At 37.5% G+C, this 16,870-nt stretch overlaps 1 protein-coding gene across 3 annotated transcripts in view; it reads left to right on the forward strand.

The window, feature by feature from the left end:
* Positions 1-4,587: 4,587 nt before the first annotated feature.
* Positions 4,588-16,870, forward strand: part of VIRMA (vir like m6A methyltransferase associated) — a 66,149-nt gene continuing 53,866 nt past the window's right edge. Inside the window, exons 1-3 of one of the 3 annotated variants that reach the window (XM_029222801.1) lie at positions 4,588-4,666; positions 12,453-12,568; positions 16,272-16,358. In XM_029222801.1, coding sequence (XP_029078634.1) covers positions 4,604-4,666; positions 12,453-12,568; positions 16,272-16,358 — 266 coding nt within the window. In that variant the 5' untranslated portion in view covers positions 4,588-4,603. Of the gene's footprint in view, positions 4,667-12,452; positions 12,569-16,271; positions 16,359-16,870 lie in introns of those variants that run through there. The other 2 variants (XM_029222802.1, XM_029222803.1) reach the window with 2 other exon arrangements.

Consider the following 16,870-nt stretch of genomic DNA (forward strand, 5'->3'; position numbering starts at 1 on the left):
TTCAAAGTAGAGGAAAACATGTAAGCAAGGGCACAGAGATGTGAAATACCTCTGGATTAAGGGAGCCATATCTAGATGGGAATCGCTGAATCATCAGAGTGGGACGAGGTGAAAGAGTGAGCAAGGAGAAGTGAATTTGGGGCCCTACACACTGTGAGAGGTGATGGGTAGCCAATCAGGGATTCTGAGCTCTCCCAGAAGTCTGGCTAATACATCGCTCTTTCTTGACCTCCTCTACATCCTTCTGCCCTCTCAATCGTAGCTGATGATTGCACGGAGACAATAGAAACCATCAAAAAGGAACTCCCTTATTTCCACATACTAAATCATTACTCCCATCTGCTGTGTATCCATGGACTCCTTCTTGCCCCTGGTTACCAGGCAGCAGGTGTTCTTTTTAGCAAAGGTCACTTTCTACTTGTCTACCAGATACCATCCCTCCCTCCACTCAATACATTGCTTCTTGAAATATCCCCCCTCTTTATTCATCATCACTGTTTCTCCATTGCTTTATTCCCAGCAGTCTACATGCTCTATTATCCTCCATCTTAAAAAAACTCTTTGATTCCATTTCCCCTCCAACAATTACCTCATTTCTTTCTTTTTTTTTTTAAACATCTTTATTGGAGTATAATTGTTTTACAATGGTGTGTTAGTTTCTGCTTTATAACAAAGTGAATCAGTTATACATATACATATGTCCCCATATCTCTTTCCTCTTGCATCTCCCTCCCTCCCACCCTCCCTCTTCCACCCCTCTAGGTGGTCACAAAGCACCGAGCTGATCTCCCTGTGCTATGCGGCTGCTTCCCACTATCTATTTTACGTTTGGTAGTGTATATATGTCCATGCCACTCTCTCACTTTGTCACAGCTTACCATTCCCCCTCCCCATATCCTCAAGTCCATTCTCTAGTAGGCCTGTGTCTTTATTCCCGTCTTGCCCCTAGGTTCTTCATGACCATTTTTTTTTTTTTAGATTCCACATATATGTGTGAGCATACGGTATTCGTTTTTATCTTTCTGACTTACTTCACTCTGTATGACAGATTCTAGGTCCATCCACCTAACTACAAATAACTCAATTTCGTTTCTTTTTATGGCTGAGTAATATTCCATTGTATATATGTGCCACGTCTTCTTTATCCGTTCATCTGTTGATGGACACTTAAGTTGCTTCCATGTCCTGGCTATTGTAAATAGAGCTGCAGTGAACATTGTGGTACATGACTCTTTTTGAATTACGGTTTTCTCAGGGTATATGCCCAGTAGTGGTATTGCTGGATCGTATGGTAGTTCTATTTTTAGTTTTTTAAGGAACCTCCATACTATTCTCCATAGTGGCTGTATCAATTTACATTCCACCAACAGTGCAAGAGGGTTCCCTTTTCTCCACACCCTCTCCAGCATTTATTGTTTGTAGATTTTTTGATGATGGCCATTCTGACCGGTGTGAGATGATATCTCATTGTAGTTTTGATTTGCATTTCTCTAATGATTAATGATGTTGAGCATTCTTTCAACACTCCCTAACACCATACACAAAAATAAACTCAAAATGGATTAAAGACCTAAATGTAAGGCCAGAAACTATCAAACTCTTAGAGGAAAACATAGGCAGAACACTCTATGACATAAATCACAGCAAGATCCTTTTTGACCCACCTCCTAGAGAAATGGAAATAAAAACAAAAAAAAAACCAAATGGGACCTAATGAAACTTCAAAGCTTTTGCACAGCAAAGGAAACCATAAACAAGACGAGAAGACAACCCTCAAAATGGGAGAAAATATTTGCAAATGAAGCAACTGACAAAGGATTAATCTCCAAAATATACAAGCAGCTCATGCAGCTCAATAAAAAAAAAAAACGCAACCCAATCCACAAATGGGCAGAAGACCTAAATAGACATTTCTCCAAAGAAGATATACAGATTGCCAACAAACACATGAAAGAATACCTCATTTCTTTGTTCTATGCAACAAAAGTTCTCGAAAGAGTTTACACACGTTTTTTTATACTCAATTCTTATTCATCTTAAAAAGTTTTATTTTTTATTAGGTAATACATGTACATGGAAATAAATTCTATTTCTGTACCTTAGCCATCAAGCTCCCGTCCCTGGAGGCAAAAATAACGATCAGTTTCTTGCATAATTATTTCAGAGATAGTCTATAAATTCAAATACACACATGGTATGTATGTGCAACACAAAGAGTGAAGCCTAATGTAATATATGGACTTTAATTAATAATAATGTATCGGGGCTTCCCTGGTGGCGCAGTGGTTGAGAGTCTGCCTGGCGATGCAGGGGACACGGGTTCGTGCCGCGATCCGGGAAGATCCCACATGCCGCGGAGAGGCTGGGCCCGTGAGCCATGGCCACTGTGCGTGCGCGTCCGGAGCCTGTGCTCCGCAACGGGAGAGGCCACAACAGTGAGAGGCCCGCGTACAGAAAAAAAAAAAAAAAAAAAATACTGGCTCATCAATTGTAGTAAATGTACCATCCTGGGAATTCCCTGGCAGTCCAGTGGTTAGGAATTGGCACTTTCACTGCTGTGGCAGCCCAAATTCAACCCCTGGTCGGAAAACTAAGAGCAGCGCAGTGCAGCCAAAAAATAAATAAATAAATAGATAAAATAAATGTACCCCCCTAAATAACGCAAAATAATAATAATAGGGGAATCCTTGATAGAAAAAATGGGATATATAGATAGGAACTCTGTACTATCTGCTCAATTTCCCATAAAACTAAAGCTGCTCTAAATAATAGTTTATTATTACTATTATTAGGCCATGCCTCTTGTGGGATCTTAGTTTCCCCACCAGGGATTGAACCCGCACCTTCATCAGTGAAAGCCTGGAGTCCTAATCACTGGACTGCCAGGGAATTCCCCCAATATTATTATTTTTTAAAATCTACCTCACACTACACTTAGGTCAAAAAGAAAATCAAAGATAAGAAAATGAGACTATGTAAAAAAATACCAATAATAAACGCACTACATGGTATACTAGTTACAGTTAAAGCAGAGTTTATGGAAGAGTTGGTAGACATAAATATACAGTAATAAATAAGAATATAAGTAACTTAAGTATCACCATAGAAATTAAAGAACAGCATATAAGCCTAGAGAGCAGAAGGAATTAGCAAATACAAAAGCAGAAACTAAAGAATCAAAAAACAGAAAAATGATAAAAATAATAAATATAAATGCAAGAAGTGGTTCTCTGAAAAAAACAAATAGTAAAAGAGATAAACTGTTAGCTAATAGAGAGGAAAGTGGATGGTTGAGGAAGGAGGTGGATGGGAGATTTACTTTAAAAATTAATTTATTATTAAATATTTCAGACATATCAAAAGGTACAAACAATAATGTTAGGCACACCTGTCAAACAACCACCAACCTAAAAATTAAAACATTAACAAAGCATTTGAAGCCCATGTGCACTTCTCAATTACATCTCCCTCTGGTTCACCACTATCTTGAAATTTCAGTGTTTATCATGCCAGTGCATTTCTTTTTAATTTTATAACATATATGCTCCTAAAAATTTGTTATTTTATATCTTTTGAACTATTTAAATTCTATATACTCTTCAATGTGTGAAGAATAAGTGTTTGCTTAACCATTTGTTAGATTATCCATGTTAGTAGATATAGCACTGGTTCACTCTTTCTACATGTTTTATACTAGTGCATTGCATAAATATACCAGAGTTTACTGATTATTTCTTATTAATGACAATTAAGTTTACAGCTTTTTAAAACTATAAAGTTTTGCCATGAATATTCTTGTATCTGTAGGTATTTCTTTGGGCACATGTTCAAGAATTTTCCTAGAAGTGGGATAGGCACATGTAATTTTACTAGATAATTCCTAATTGCTCTCCCAAGCACTTGTGCCAATGTAGACTACTAAATAATTCCAATTGCTGCAATGTTCATCGACAGGGAGCCAGGGAGGCTTACTTTTCACTCGACATTTTAACTGTTCATGGCATTTCACGTTTTACAATTTTTTGAATTTTATTTAAATAAATTTTCACAATAAGCCTGTGGATTAAGTATTATTATTGACAATGCAGTTTCCAGATGAAGAAAAAAAAAACTCTTCGTTTTGAGTCAGCTTCCTTTCTTTTTTTAAAAAAAGTCTTACTTTCCAACCTCGCTGACTGCACCTTTTTCCTGCCAGCCCTGTAAAGGTTTCTTGCTGGCTGGTTCACTGGGCCAGGAGTCCTGGGTCGGCTGCGTTCCCCACCCCTCCTCCGCCTCTCCTAAGCCTGCTTCACACTCCGCCCGCGTCCCGAAGCTCTCGTGGCTCTAAAACGCGGTAGGACGACGCGGTTTGGACCACTGGAGACGCCGTAGTCCCTCCCCTTCTGCCTCTTCCCCTCTCGGCGCTCTGAGGGCGCCCTCCGCCGCGCTGGAGAAGGCTGGGCCGGCGACTTCCGGAAGCGCGACGCGTCGCGATAGGTTCAGGCTTGCGGCGCCAGCGCTTTGGTCACAGGAAGTACTGGCGTCTCTCCCTCTCCTGAGTCGCTGTCGCCGAGCTTGGAGGGCTGCCCCGGAAGTCCTCCCCTTTCCCCCGCCCGCGGCAAACATGGCGGTGGACTCGGCGATGGAGCTGCTATTTTTAGACACTTTTAAACACCCGAGCGCTGAGGTAAGCCTTCGCGACTTGATTCCGACCCTGTTTCTCGAATTGGGGACTCTTACAAAAAATCGTTAGGCGTGTCTCGACTGTTCCTCGTGCCGATTGCCGCTTTAATTCCTCACACACATCCTCCCTCCTCCTAGCTTGGGTGTGGGCGCCGCGTCTCTGGGGCGGGTGGGGGTGGCGGTAGCCACCTCCACCCCCTACATTTCCCTGCGGTAGTTTCGGCCCCGCGTCGTCTTTGGTTGAGTTGGCTGCTCTACTTGCTTTGGTCCCCCACCCACCTCCTCAACCCCCTGGGTTCGCTTTGGGCCTTGAAGAGGATCGTGGTTCTCAGGTTTACCTCAGGTGATGTTTTAGAAGGGGTCTCGGACACCTTGTGTTTGACAGTAGTGTTAGTGACCGAGCGGGTCACGTTGGCTTCCTGGTTCTCAAATCCCTTTTGCTGGGTCTCTTTTCTAACGGGAGTTATGCCACCCAGATGTGACACTCATTCGGTTTAGGATTGCGGTGTTCTCCAGTTTGTCCTGAAACTTTAATACAACTTACCTCTTGGAAAGATTTCACACATTAGGACAAGAAGAACTTACACAGAACGTCCTTTGTCTGCAGCATACTTGTGAAGAGGAGAGAATTGTAGTCAAACTGTAAAGGACAATTGTGTTGTCGTTTTGAGGGGCGAGAGTGGGCTCTTGTAGGGTAATCGTTCTGTATGAACTTGAGCGCCCCTGAATGCATGACTGTTTCTGCCACATGTAAATTGAATAGTCAACCGGCCAAGAACGTACAGAAATGAAGTTCATAGAGAAATTCAAAGAAACCCTAGAGCTCACATTTCTCTTTCAGTGTAAACTTAACTTAGAGAACTTTTTTTTTTTTTTTTTTTTTAATTTGGCTGCGCCGAGTCCGGGATCTTCGTTGCCGCGTGCAGGGTCCGTTTTCAGCTGCGGCATGCGGGATCTAGTTCCCTGACCAGGGATCGAACCCGGGCCCCCCGCATTGGGAGCGCAGAGCCTCAACCACTGTACCACCAGGGAAGTCCTCTAGAGAACTTTTTTTTTAAAAATTGAGGTATAGTTGATTTACAGTATTAGTTTCAAGTGTACAACGTGGTGATTCACAACTTTTATAGATTATACTCCATTTTAAGTTATTATAAAGTATTGGCTGCATTCCCTGTGCTGTACGATATATCCTTGTAGCTTATTTGTTCTATACATACAGTAGTTTGTACCTTAAGAGAGAACTTTTCTGTCTTCAGAGGTAGGGATGGTAGTGGGTAGCAGTTGTACTTTGGTACTTGTTAAATAAAAAGTTTGACAACCTTGGTCTTCTGATTATTTTAACGAATGGTTTATAGGTCTATAAAAATCAAATATTTGGAAACTTTAGCATATCTTACTAACAATGAATTATCTTGTGGTCTCTCATTTCATGTGGTTCAATTAGCTCTGTTTGTTCAATGACCATACTTTTCTGACTGCAGTTCCAGCTAGGCTTTAGAAAACTCACAGTGGAGGCAGTAGTTGGATAAGAACAAACCTATCATGCGTACAGAAATAGGGAACAGTTAAAAATGAAAGAAAAGCATATGATGAATTAGTTTAGTAGTTTACTAGTTTAGGAAAGTTAGCATTCATTCACTTACCATATATTTAGAAATCTAGTATTCATTCATTCTTAAGCAAGCATTGAGGACCATGGAGAGGATAGGACCGGTAGTAAATACCTTCTGGCATTGATTGAGGAAGGCTTAGTAGAGATCTTATTTGAACTGAGTCTTGAAGTAGGAGTCGGGGTTTTTTGGGGATATGGAATATTGGGATGTTTGTTCTCAAGGAGTTTACAACTAGTATTGGACATGAGGTCCACAAAATTATGATTCAAGTTAGATTATGATGAGTGCATAGAGACAGAGTAGAAATTTCTTGAGGTTTGTCTCCTTTATTTCCAAAATGCTTATCAGTGTCTGATATATTAGGACCCCAGTCAATATTTATTTAGCTCCCTTTGGTGGTACAAAAAAAGGCTCCGTGATTTCAGAGGAGGGACAGATCACTTTTCATTTGAGAGTATCAGGGAAGACTTCATCAAGGCAGGTGGCATATGAACTTGGTCTTTGGTGGAAAAGAATATGTTCCACAGTTATATATAGGAAAGGAGGGCATTCTCCTGGAGTAGTCAGTCCTTTGGAAGGGTATGCTGAAGCAGTAGCGTGAAGTGGCACCTGATAGGCAGTTTGAAGCCAAATCACAGAGTTCCATAAATGGTCAGCAAAGGAGTGTGGGCTTTATTTTGTAAGAAGTAAGTAGTTTTTGAGCAGGCAAATGATATGATTAGTAAAATTAAGGTAGGTTAGTACACCAGTACATTGGTGCATCAGTAATGCCTAAAATGGTTCAGAATAATTAGAGGTGGCAAATTGAGAAGAAAAGGTGAGACATAATGAAAACTTGAGTTAGCAGATGGGCAGTAATCATTGATAGCATTTATTGAATGCTTATTTTGTGCAAGACGCAGTGCTTTGGTAATTTAAATACATTATCTCTAATTCATGAATCAATTTTGAAAGATAGTTATCCCCATTTGATAGATAAGGAACTGAGCATGAGAAGTTAGGTGACTTTCCTAAAGTGGCATAGCTGAATTAAGACATACCAATGCACATTTCCTGGCTCTAAAGCTGTGCAGTGCTGTGTCCCAGTGGGATTAAGGAGGAGGGAATAGGTACAATATAAATTTTGGTTGTAGAATTGACAGGATGGCAACTGATAGTGTGAGAGTAGTTAAAAATGATAGAATTCTAGTTATAGAGAACTGGTGGAACTAGAGAACTGGTGGGGCCATTGTTAGTCATAGAAGAGTCTGGAACTGGGTTTGAAGTGGCTTTGACGGGAACAAGATATTTTAGTTTTTGATTTGTTTAGTCAGACACCAGATAGATTCGCACAGTAGGAAGTTGGGAATCTGTTTAACAATTATTTATGAAAAACACTTTTGAAGGTGAGGCATAGCTCTAGGAGGGGAAATATAGGTAGAAAACCAAAAAACCAAAATTTACTGCACTTGTTTTCAAAGGAATTTGTAACCTGGTAGGGAAAACAGGCATTTATTCAAGTTTCACAAGGGGAATATGTGAAGGGGTTTGAGTAGTGCTAAATGAATTACAAATTGTGTTGTGGTTTGTATGCCACTTTTTAAAAAATAAAAAAATGTTATTTTAGTAAATTTTAATTTTATTATAGAATAATTAGAAGTTACAGAAAAGCAAAGGCTTTCATAGTTCCACCTTTCGTAGTCTCATCTATCATTAACAACTTTCTTAAATTTTTCACAAGTCCTCTAGTAATTAAAAAATATATATATACATAAACAAATACACATAAATGTATACACCCACCACACACATTAAGGTACTGATAACTATAATACTGTTTTCTGGTTTCTTTTCTCACCTAACAATGTGTCGTGCATCATTATAAATGAAGAAGTACACCTATACAACATTTTAAAAGTAAGCTTCATTTTCAAACATTGTCTCTCTTTTTTGACTAGGTAACACACGTACGAGGTACCAATTCAAAACTGTGTACAGTAAAAAGTAAATCTTTTATCCCTGTCCCAAGCCATCCTGTATAACAGCATCTTTATTGGTTGTGTAATAGTTCTTTAAGTGGTAATGCTATTATTTATATATTAAATTCTCATACATCTAGGCTTCTGACTTTTTACAGTGATACGATATTCTTGAGGCTAAATTGTTTTATATGTCTTTAATTAGTTCTTTATTACTTTCCAGAGTGGAATTGCTGGCTTAAAATTCAGTCTTACGAGGGTGATTGATGTTAGAAAGTCCTACTTCATTTTAGAGTTTAGGAAGTCAATTTGGAACTCATGCAAACAGCAGTGATAATGGAAGTGGCAGGAATAGATGACATAGCCTTAGTTTACCCTTAGGAGAGGATAGGGAAGAGAAGATAGTTGCAGGAATAGGAAAGTAAGGAGAGACAGCTATACTGTGACCTTTAAACACACAATGACTTCTTCCTTAGATGTGGCTGAGTCATGGAACCTGACCAGTCTGTTCTTCACTTTTCAGGTACCTCTCTAATCATAAAACTTCCATTCCATGATTTCCCACTGTCAACCTGTCTTCCTAGGTTTAGGTACTCCTCTAGATATTTTAATCCCCTACTTCATTGTAATATTTTTAACTTTGAAAACACAATTCAGTCAACTCTTATTAAGCACCTGTTAAAAGTCTTTCATTCATTAAATGAATATGCTCAGCACTATGAATATAACAGTAAACTGAGACTTGGTTCTTGTCTTCTTGAAATACCACTCCAACAGGAGAGTTAAAAGAAGCAATTAGAATTTAGTTTGATAAGCACTCATCTAGACTTGATCTGGCTTAGCTTTTAAGAGAAAGTTGACATCTGAAAGGAGTTGGGAGAGGAGCGTGGAAGGGTTCTAAGCAGAGACAGTAGCATGAGTGATGGCATAAAGATGAGGAAAACCAGGGTATGTTGGGGCTATAAATTTGGAGTGGTGAGAAGAGACCATACTTGTTTATCAGACTGAGGAATTTGGCCTAGTGTCTAGAACTAGAGGAGTGACAGCAGAAATGGAGGGAAATGCACAGATTTGAGAGCTGTTTAGAGGTTTAATCAATAGGACTTGATGTTTGGATGAAGGAATTATTTAGGTGAGAGAGAATGAGAAAGAATCCAAGGATGATAATGTTTTCTGTCTTGGCCATTGTCTGGATGGTGGTGCCATCACTGATGTAGGACACTTTAGTTTTGGACTTGTTGAGTTTTTGGTGCCAGAGGGACATTCAAATGGAGATGTCCAGTTGACAGTTGGATATAGTGGTCTGGGGCTCAGGAGAGAGGTCCTAAATAGCGATACAGATTTTTGGAGTTGACTTCTGGCAGTGAATGAAAAACTTATTTCTTGTAATTCTATTGATTGTGTTTAGCTACTCTGCCCTATTTTCCTCCCACATTTTGCCCTCTAGCCTTGGTGAACTATGCTTGTAATTTCTTGAACCTTCCAAGTTCTTGTTTGCATTCCTTTTGCACATGCCTCTCCCTTTGCCTAGAAAGCTCTTTATCCCTCTGTTCCACTGATTCTTGTTTTCCTTAAACACTTACTTAGATCAGGTGCTACTTCTTTTGGGAAGCCTTCCCTGACACTCTTCTTTTCCCCCCACAAATGTTTGCCCACAGTCTGATTTAGGTAAGTACGCTTCTGAGTTTTCATAGTTTCCTGTGTGAGTCTGTATCATAGCAATTTATTTATTCATCTACTACAGTAGATTGTACCTTAATGGCAGGGATTATGTCTTGTCTTTATATTCTCAGGACCTAGCATACCTTGGAACATTATAGACATTTAGTAAATGTTTCAAAATAAATATTGAATAAAAGTGGTAGCAACTAATATAGAAACTCTTCTACTTACAAACAAAATAGATTTTGAAAGGCTATTTGTAAAACCTCAAGTTGATCTTTTTAGGTCCACAGTGACGACATCCTAACTACTACTAATACCATTCATTAATTAGCAGGGGGCAGGGTGGAAGGAGGTTAGAATAAATAAAGTTTTGTTCTAAGTTTCCTTTGTAAATATTAATGAGAATTTTTAACCATATAAGCAAAGGAGCTTCTGTGTAGTAGACTTTTTAAGTAGAGGAGCTCTTTACAGGACAGAAACATAGAGCCAAAGTTTGAGGCAGAATGCTTTTTCTTTTATATAAATCTACTGTAGTATTTATTGAATACCGACAGTATATTTGTAATAATTAGGATATAATTTCAGCTGCTCTCATAAAGTCAGGATAACAGTGGGTTAGATAAAATAAGATTTTCTCTTTCAATCTGGTTTTAAGTATTCTAGGGCTAATGTGACAGCTCTGCATTGTCAGAGACAGGTTCCTCTCCCATTCTTAGGGAGTTGCCTGCATTGTCCAAGACAGCTTACCATAACATGTGTTCTAGAAAGGCAGCAGAGTATAGAAGAAGAGGTGGCAGGAGTTTCTGAAGTCTGAATTTTCCCTTTAAGGACATGACCCAGAGTTGCCTACGTCATTTCCATTTCCATCCCATTGATCAGAATCTAGCAATCACATGTTCACACTGGCTTCCCAGGACATGGGAAATTCAGTTTTTAGTTCACTTTTGCCCAACTCAAACTTCTCTAGAAGAAGAGTTGTATTGGAAAACAACCAGCAATCAGCCACACTTTGCATTCATCCTGTTTCTTTTATATCTTTGAGAGTATAAAGTACACTTGAATAGTTAACATTATGTTAAGATTTCTATACCTATATATTTAATTATATTTAATCTCTGAGCTTAAAATGCAAAATTGGAAAGTCATCCTCTGTCACATTTTAGGAAAGACTCATTTGACTAGTCGTTTGGTTTGTTGATAGGCACAGTATTCTTTGCAGCTTCAAGAGGCACTTGGGACTCAGTCTTTCTAGATGCAAATAATATGAACCATTCTTATTATAAACTTTGACCACTAGGTAATGATGTTTGGCTGAACTGCTAGGAAAAGTTGATGTAAAACAATCGTCCAGGGCTTCCCTGGTGGCGCAGTGGTTGAGAGTCCGCCTGCCGATGCAGGGGACACGGGTTCGTGCCCTGGTCCGGGAGGATCCCACATGCCGCGGAGCGGCTGGGCCTGTGAGCCATGGCTGCTGAGCCTGTGCGTCCGGAGCCTCCGCCCCGCAACGGGAGAGGCCACAATAGTGAGAGGCCTGCGTACCACAAAAAAACAAAAACAAACAAACAAAAAAACAATCGTCCAAAAACAATGTGAAAAATTTCTTTTTAAATTATTGATCTCAAGAGCTACATTTGTCTGATCTTGTGTCAAATGATACATAGAAATAAATGTACACTAAATTTATGCTATCCATTTATGTTATTATAATAAATTCTTAGTTTGTGGATTTTTTTCCTTTTTTAAATTTGAGAGGGTTTACCTTAACTGTTTGGTGCCTAAATGGCTTCCCTGGATCTCTTGATACTAGTATGTAAGTTTGGTAAATTAAGCTAATTTAAATAGAGATTCACCATCTCTCATCTGTAATTCAGAAATTCAAAAATGGCAGAAAAATCTGCCCTAAATACATGTGGCCACGTGCTCTGATTTGAACTGATATGATGCTAGTTATAATCTTTATTTAGTGTGACTGTTTATACATGTTGCTGCAGAAGTATTAATGTTTTGGTTACAAGGTACTGCCCCAGAAGCCACTGGGGGTGTTAAGTAATATGTAGTGTTTGTATCATTTGCTTTCTAAAAATATAAAAAGTCAGGATTCTGTTTTGTCTTTGGCCGGCACTGCCTGGTGTGCAGGATCTTAGTGCCCTGACCAGGGATCAAGCCCGTGCCCCCTGCAGTGGAAGCGCGTAGTACTAATCACTGGACCGCCAAGGAATTCCAAAAGTCAGGATTCTGGACGGTGTCTGGCTCCAGAGGTTTCCAGTAAAGGATTGTAGGTCTCTATTGGCCTAAGCAGAACATCAGCAGGGAAGCAGATGCAGGAAATGTTGTTATACAAATGGAGAGATTTAACTAGGTACATTTTATCATCAGCTGTTTTTAAGAGTGGTTTTAATACCATTATAAAAAATGTAATAGCACTGTTTTAATGATGTGGTGTTTATTTTAAAATTGTTTGTGGTATTCTGAATGAAACAAATTGAAGTGAATAAATTTTGAATAGACAAAGTGTTTTGCTTACAGTATATTCCTCTCCCCCCTTTTCTTAAAGCAAAGTTCTCATATAGACGTGGTTCGTTTTCCATGTGTGGTTTATATCAATGAAGTCCGAGTCATACCCCCAGGAGTAAGAGCCCATAGCAGCTTGCCTGACAGTAGAGCATATGGGTAAGTCAGTTTTCTTTTTTAAAAGTACTTTTGACTAAAGTTGATCTAGAAACATACTCTTAAATGCAAAAATTTAAGGTAATATTTTGTAAGTAAAAAAAGAAAAACCTAAAACTTTATTCAGTTATGGCTATGTTATGTTGCATTGTAATTGACTCTAGGTTTTCTCTATAATCTATATGTTATTATAAACTTGAAAAGAGTCATTATTTGACCTGAGTACTAGATTAAATTTTTCTTTCTTCATCTTTTTTTTAATTGGTGGAAATAGGTTTATATTTTCCAAACGATTCTAGGGTGGCACAGTATAGTAGATGAAGTATTTTTAATGTGACTTTTTCCTTGAAAATAAGAATGAGTCTGAATATTTAGAAATATATCTTTTATTATGTTGCTACATTTTTTATATTATTTTATAGTATCAGTTTTCATGACTTATTGGTGATCTCCTTAGCCTGATACATGTGTCTTTTTATAAATATGTAGCTTCACATTACCATTAGTTGTACTGAGCAAGTAGTTATTTGAGCATCATTTCTCTTTCTTAGGCTCTTTGTGAAATAAACCAAATATAAGACATGGTTCCTGATGTAGAGTTTTGGTTTTTTTAAATCTTTTTTTAATTTTTATTTTTTGGCCATGCAGTGCGGCTTGTGGGATCTTAGTTCCCAGGATTGAACCTGGGCCATGGCAGAGAAAGCACCAAGTCCTAACCACTGGACCTCCAGGGAATTCCCTGTTGTGGAGTTGTTGATAATTTTAACAACTGACATAAAACAGAGGAATTTGATCTTTGTTGTAACATGAATAATCATCTTCTTCTGATTTTAATTACATGAACTGGAGATGAAAGCTAAATTTTGGTTATAGAAACATGAATATGTATAATAAATATATCTGTGGGTTTTTAGCTTATAGCCTAGGCGTTACTCTTACGTATCAATGCCACATTTTGTTATGTCCATGCTGTGATAGCTCAGTTTCTATTACCTGAAAGAGTTAAGCCAGCTACAGGGGTGACTGTTAATGGTACAGATTCAAAGTTAAGGGCTCATTTCTTCATAATTGTGAAAAGTAGTTGGTTATTCCTAGAGGTAGATATAAAAATCTTCAAATGTTTTCAGGTCATTTAAAGGTAAAACAAGTACAAAACAAAACCGTAAGAATGATTAGTATTTATAATGACAAATCATTGTAATTGACTTCATATCTTTTTTGCCATGTGTAAGGAAATAAAATCTCCTGTTTTCCTGTATTTCTTTCTACTTTTCCTATGTGTGTAGAATGAGAAGGATGGAGTAATGATAGTGTATCCAGCAGTCTTCTCTAATTGTACTGCTTTTGGTCAAGAAAGGTCTATTAGTTATCTGTTGCTGTATAACAAACTGTAGCAAATTTAGCAACCTAATCCCCTACTATTTCTGAGGGTCAGGAGCCTGGGAGCTGCTTGATTGGCTCAAGTTCCCTCATAAGGTTATAACTAAGACATAGGCTTTGGGTTGCAGTCTCAGAAGATTTGACTGAGGCTAGGGAATTTTAGAAGCCTGTTCACATGACTGTTGGCAGATCTTAAGTTCTTTGCCAGGAGATCCTTTCTATAGGTTGCTTATGTCACAGCATGTATTTTTGCAGGGTGAGTGATCCAAGAATGAAAGTGAGAGAGCATGCCCGAGAAGGAAGCCACAGTCGCTGTATTTTATAACTTAATATCAGAAATGGCATCCTGTGACATACTTCAATATACTGCTTTTACTATATTCTGTTGATTACATATTCTACTGGTACAGTGTGGGAGGGAACTACACAGGGGTGTGAATACCAGGAAGCAGGGGTCTTTGGGGGCCATTTTGGAGGCTGGCTACCACAGCAGGCAATATGAATCTCTGCCATTAGCTGCAGTGGGTAAGAGTATTTGTTACGTTTCCCCCTTCTTATCTCTCTCCTTTTTCTTAGCTGGGCGTGAATGGCTGTTCATGTTTTAATAGTTCCAAATATGAAATTATTATCAGAAACAACTTTATGCACAGTATGTTATAGAACAGTAAAATAAAGTATTGATTCAATAATACAAATATGTAAGATGTTGGGAAGCCTGAAATCTCAAGGTTGAAAGTAATGTTAGAGATGATATATTTGTGCAGCACACTTTATGATAGTATTTTTTCTCATTATGAAATTCAGAACTATGTCAGGTAAAATTAAAACCCCTGTTATCCCTCCATTCTGAGAGAATCTTAACATTTGAGGCCATGTGTTTTTAAATTTATATGTGTGCGTTTATATATATATATTGTTTTTTGTTTTTTGTAAATGTGGTATCTTATGTGAGGTTAGGTTTTAGAGTCAACAAGTTTTAAGATGAAAGTCTAGTGGAGTCAAATTACCATTGATTCTTTAAATCGCTTTTCGGTGCCCAGGACCTGAGTCTTTGGTGCCTCCAGAGGAAAGAATTTGCATTTCAGTCCTTTTTCCTTTCCTTGAGATATTGGAGGCCAGGGTCTGGTTTGAAGAGGAAGGCTAGGAGAGAGAGACTAGAGTTGTTGAGCACATATAGTTGAATTTGGGTAAGATAAAATGTATGATGCTGCTCTGATCCCACTGCGTGCTATTCTGTGTATTCCTTTATTTCATTTAACATTATGTCAGGAGTACTTCACATCATTTAAATTTATTTGAAAATATGATTCCTAATGACTGTATAATCTAACAAATCAATGTACTCTTATTTATTTGGCTAGTTCTTAAAGTGGAGACCATTAGATGGTTTTTAGTTTTCAAATTATTAGTATAATGCACCTCCTCTTGAAAAAAGTCTTTGTATATTAGTGTTTCCATAGAAACACTTTGTAGAGAAAAGTATTTCTGGAACAAATGGTGTGAACATTTTCTCAGTCTCCTGAATTTTATTGCCATATTGTCTTTCAGAATGATTGTACCTGTTTGTACTTCTACCAGAAATACATAAAGGAATCTCTTTCAGAGTACTCCGGGCATTACACTTTTTACCATATGGATTTTTTGTAAATAAACAACAAAGCATGCATTGTTTAAAAATCAAGATTTTAGTTGAGCCGAAGGAATTTCAGCAAGGGTGTAGCAGGGTTTCATTCTAGTGCAAATTAAATAGGCTTTAATCTTGATTATAGAAGTCTATAGAAAAATCAAAATATTTATGTAAATTAGTGCTATACAAATTTCAATCTGGGCTTTAAGTCACAATTTAGGGCTCTGATGCTCAAAGTATTATTACAGTCCTGTATGAATGTGGGTTAAATTGAAATTAAATGGTAATTATTATGTACAACTTAAAGTTAGTTAACTCCTGATTCTTTTTGCTAATAGAATAATGATATAAGGAATTATAAAACTAGATATCATGATTAATTAGCATTTGCCATTAAAATACATTAAAAAATTTAAATATCTGTGTGTTTTAAAATGGTCCAAGTAGCAGGCGAAAGATATTTGATGGCTAAAAATTTTTCAGTAGTACTCAAAGTGAATACTTGACTTCTTGAGAATTGGATATGAATAAAATTACAGGAAATATTGCAGTTAACTCCGTGTTTTTGTTATTTACATATTAGGAATAATTTATCTTAATTCTAGAATTGCTCTTAAATTTGTACTTACTTTGTTTTTTGTTTTAATTTAGGAACTGATTATTGTAAAGGCTGACCTTTCAACTTTGTTTCATTCACAGGGAGACATCACCGCACACATTTCAATTAGACTTATTCTTTAACAATGTAAGCAAACCAAGTGCCCCAGTTTTCGATAGGTTGGGAAGGTATGTACTTACTAGGTAATTTCACCAGCAACTCATAAGTTAGTAAGCAAAACCTTTTTATTCTTTAGATAGAAGAAAAGGCTGTGTATGGTGGTAGATCCAAGAACTCAGGGTTTAATTTTCTCAATTGACAATATTAAGGAAATGTCAAGCTCCTAAGAACATGTTGAGTTTATTTATAAAATAAAATTTTAAATGTGTGAAACATTAACCATCTTTTGTTTGCTTTTTATTGGTGTATGCATTATACATATCACATGATTTGATAATAACCTAATTTGGAAAAGATTACTTTTTGATTCTTAAAAAAACCTATATAAACACATTGAGATTTTGTCTGTGTTTTTTACGTCACACTACTACATAATTTAAAATTCCATAGTCACATTTTTGTAAAATGAGAATTTTGTTATAGTTACTCTTATTTTGAATTATATAATACATGCTAGGTATGACTAACACTAGTTGTTTTGATGTCTGCAAATTAATTAACCATTAGATGGGTTTACTCA

The sequence above is a fragment of the Monodon monoceros genome, unplaced genomic scaffold (assembly GCF_005190385.1).
Source record: "Monodon monoceros isolate NGI ecotype Baffin Bay Population unplaced genomic scaffold, NGI_Narwhal_1 Super_Scaffold_14, whole genome shotgun sequence".
Lineage (NCBI taxonomy): Eukaryota > Metazoa > Chordata > Mammalia > Artiodactyla > Monodontidae > Monodon > Monodon monoceros.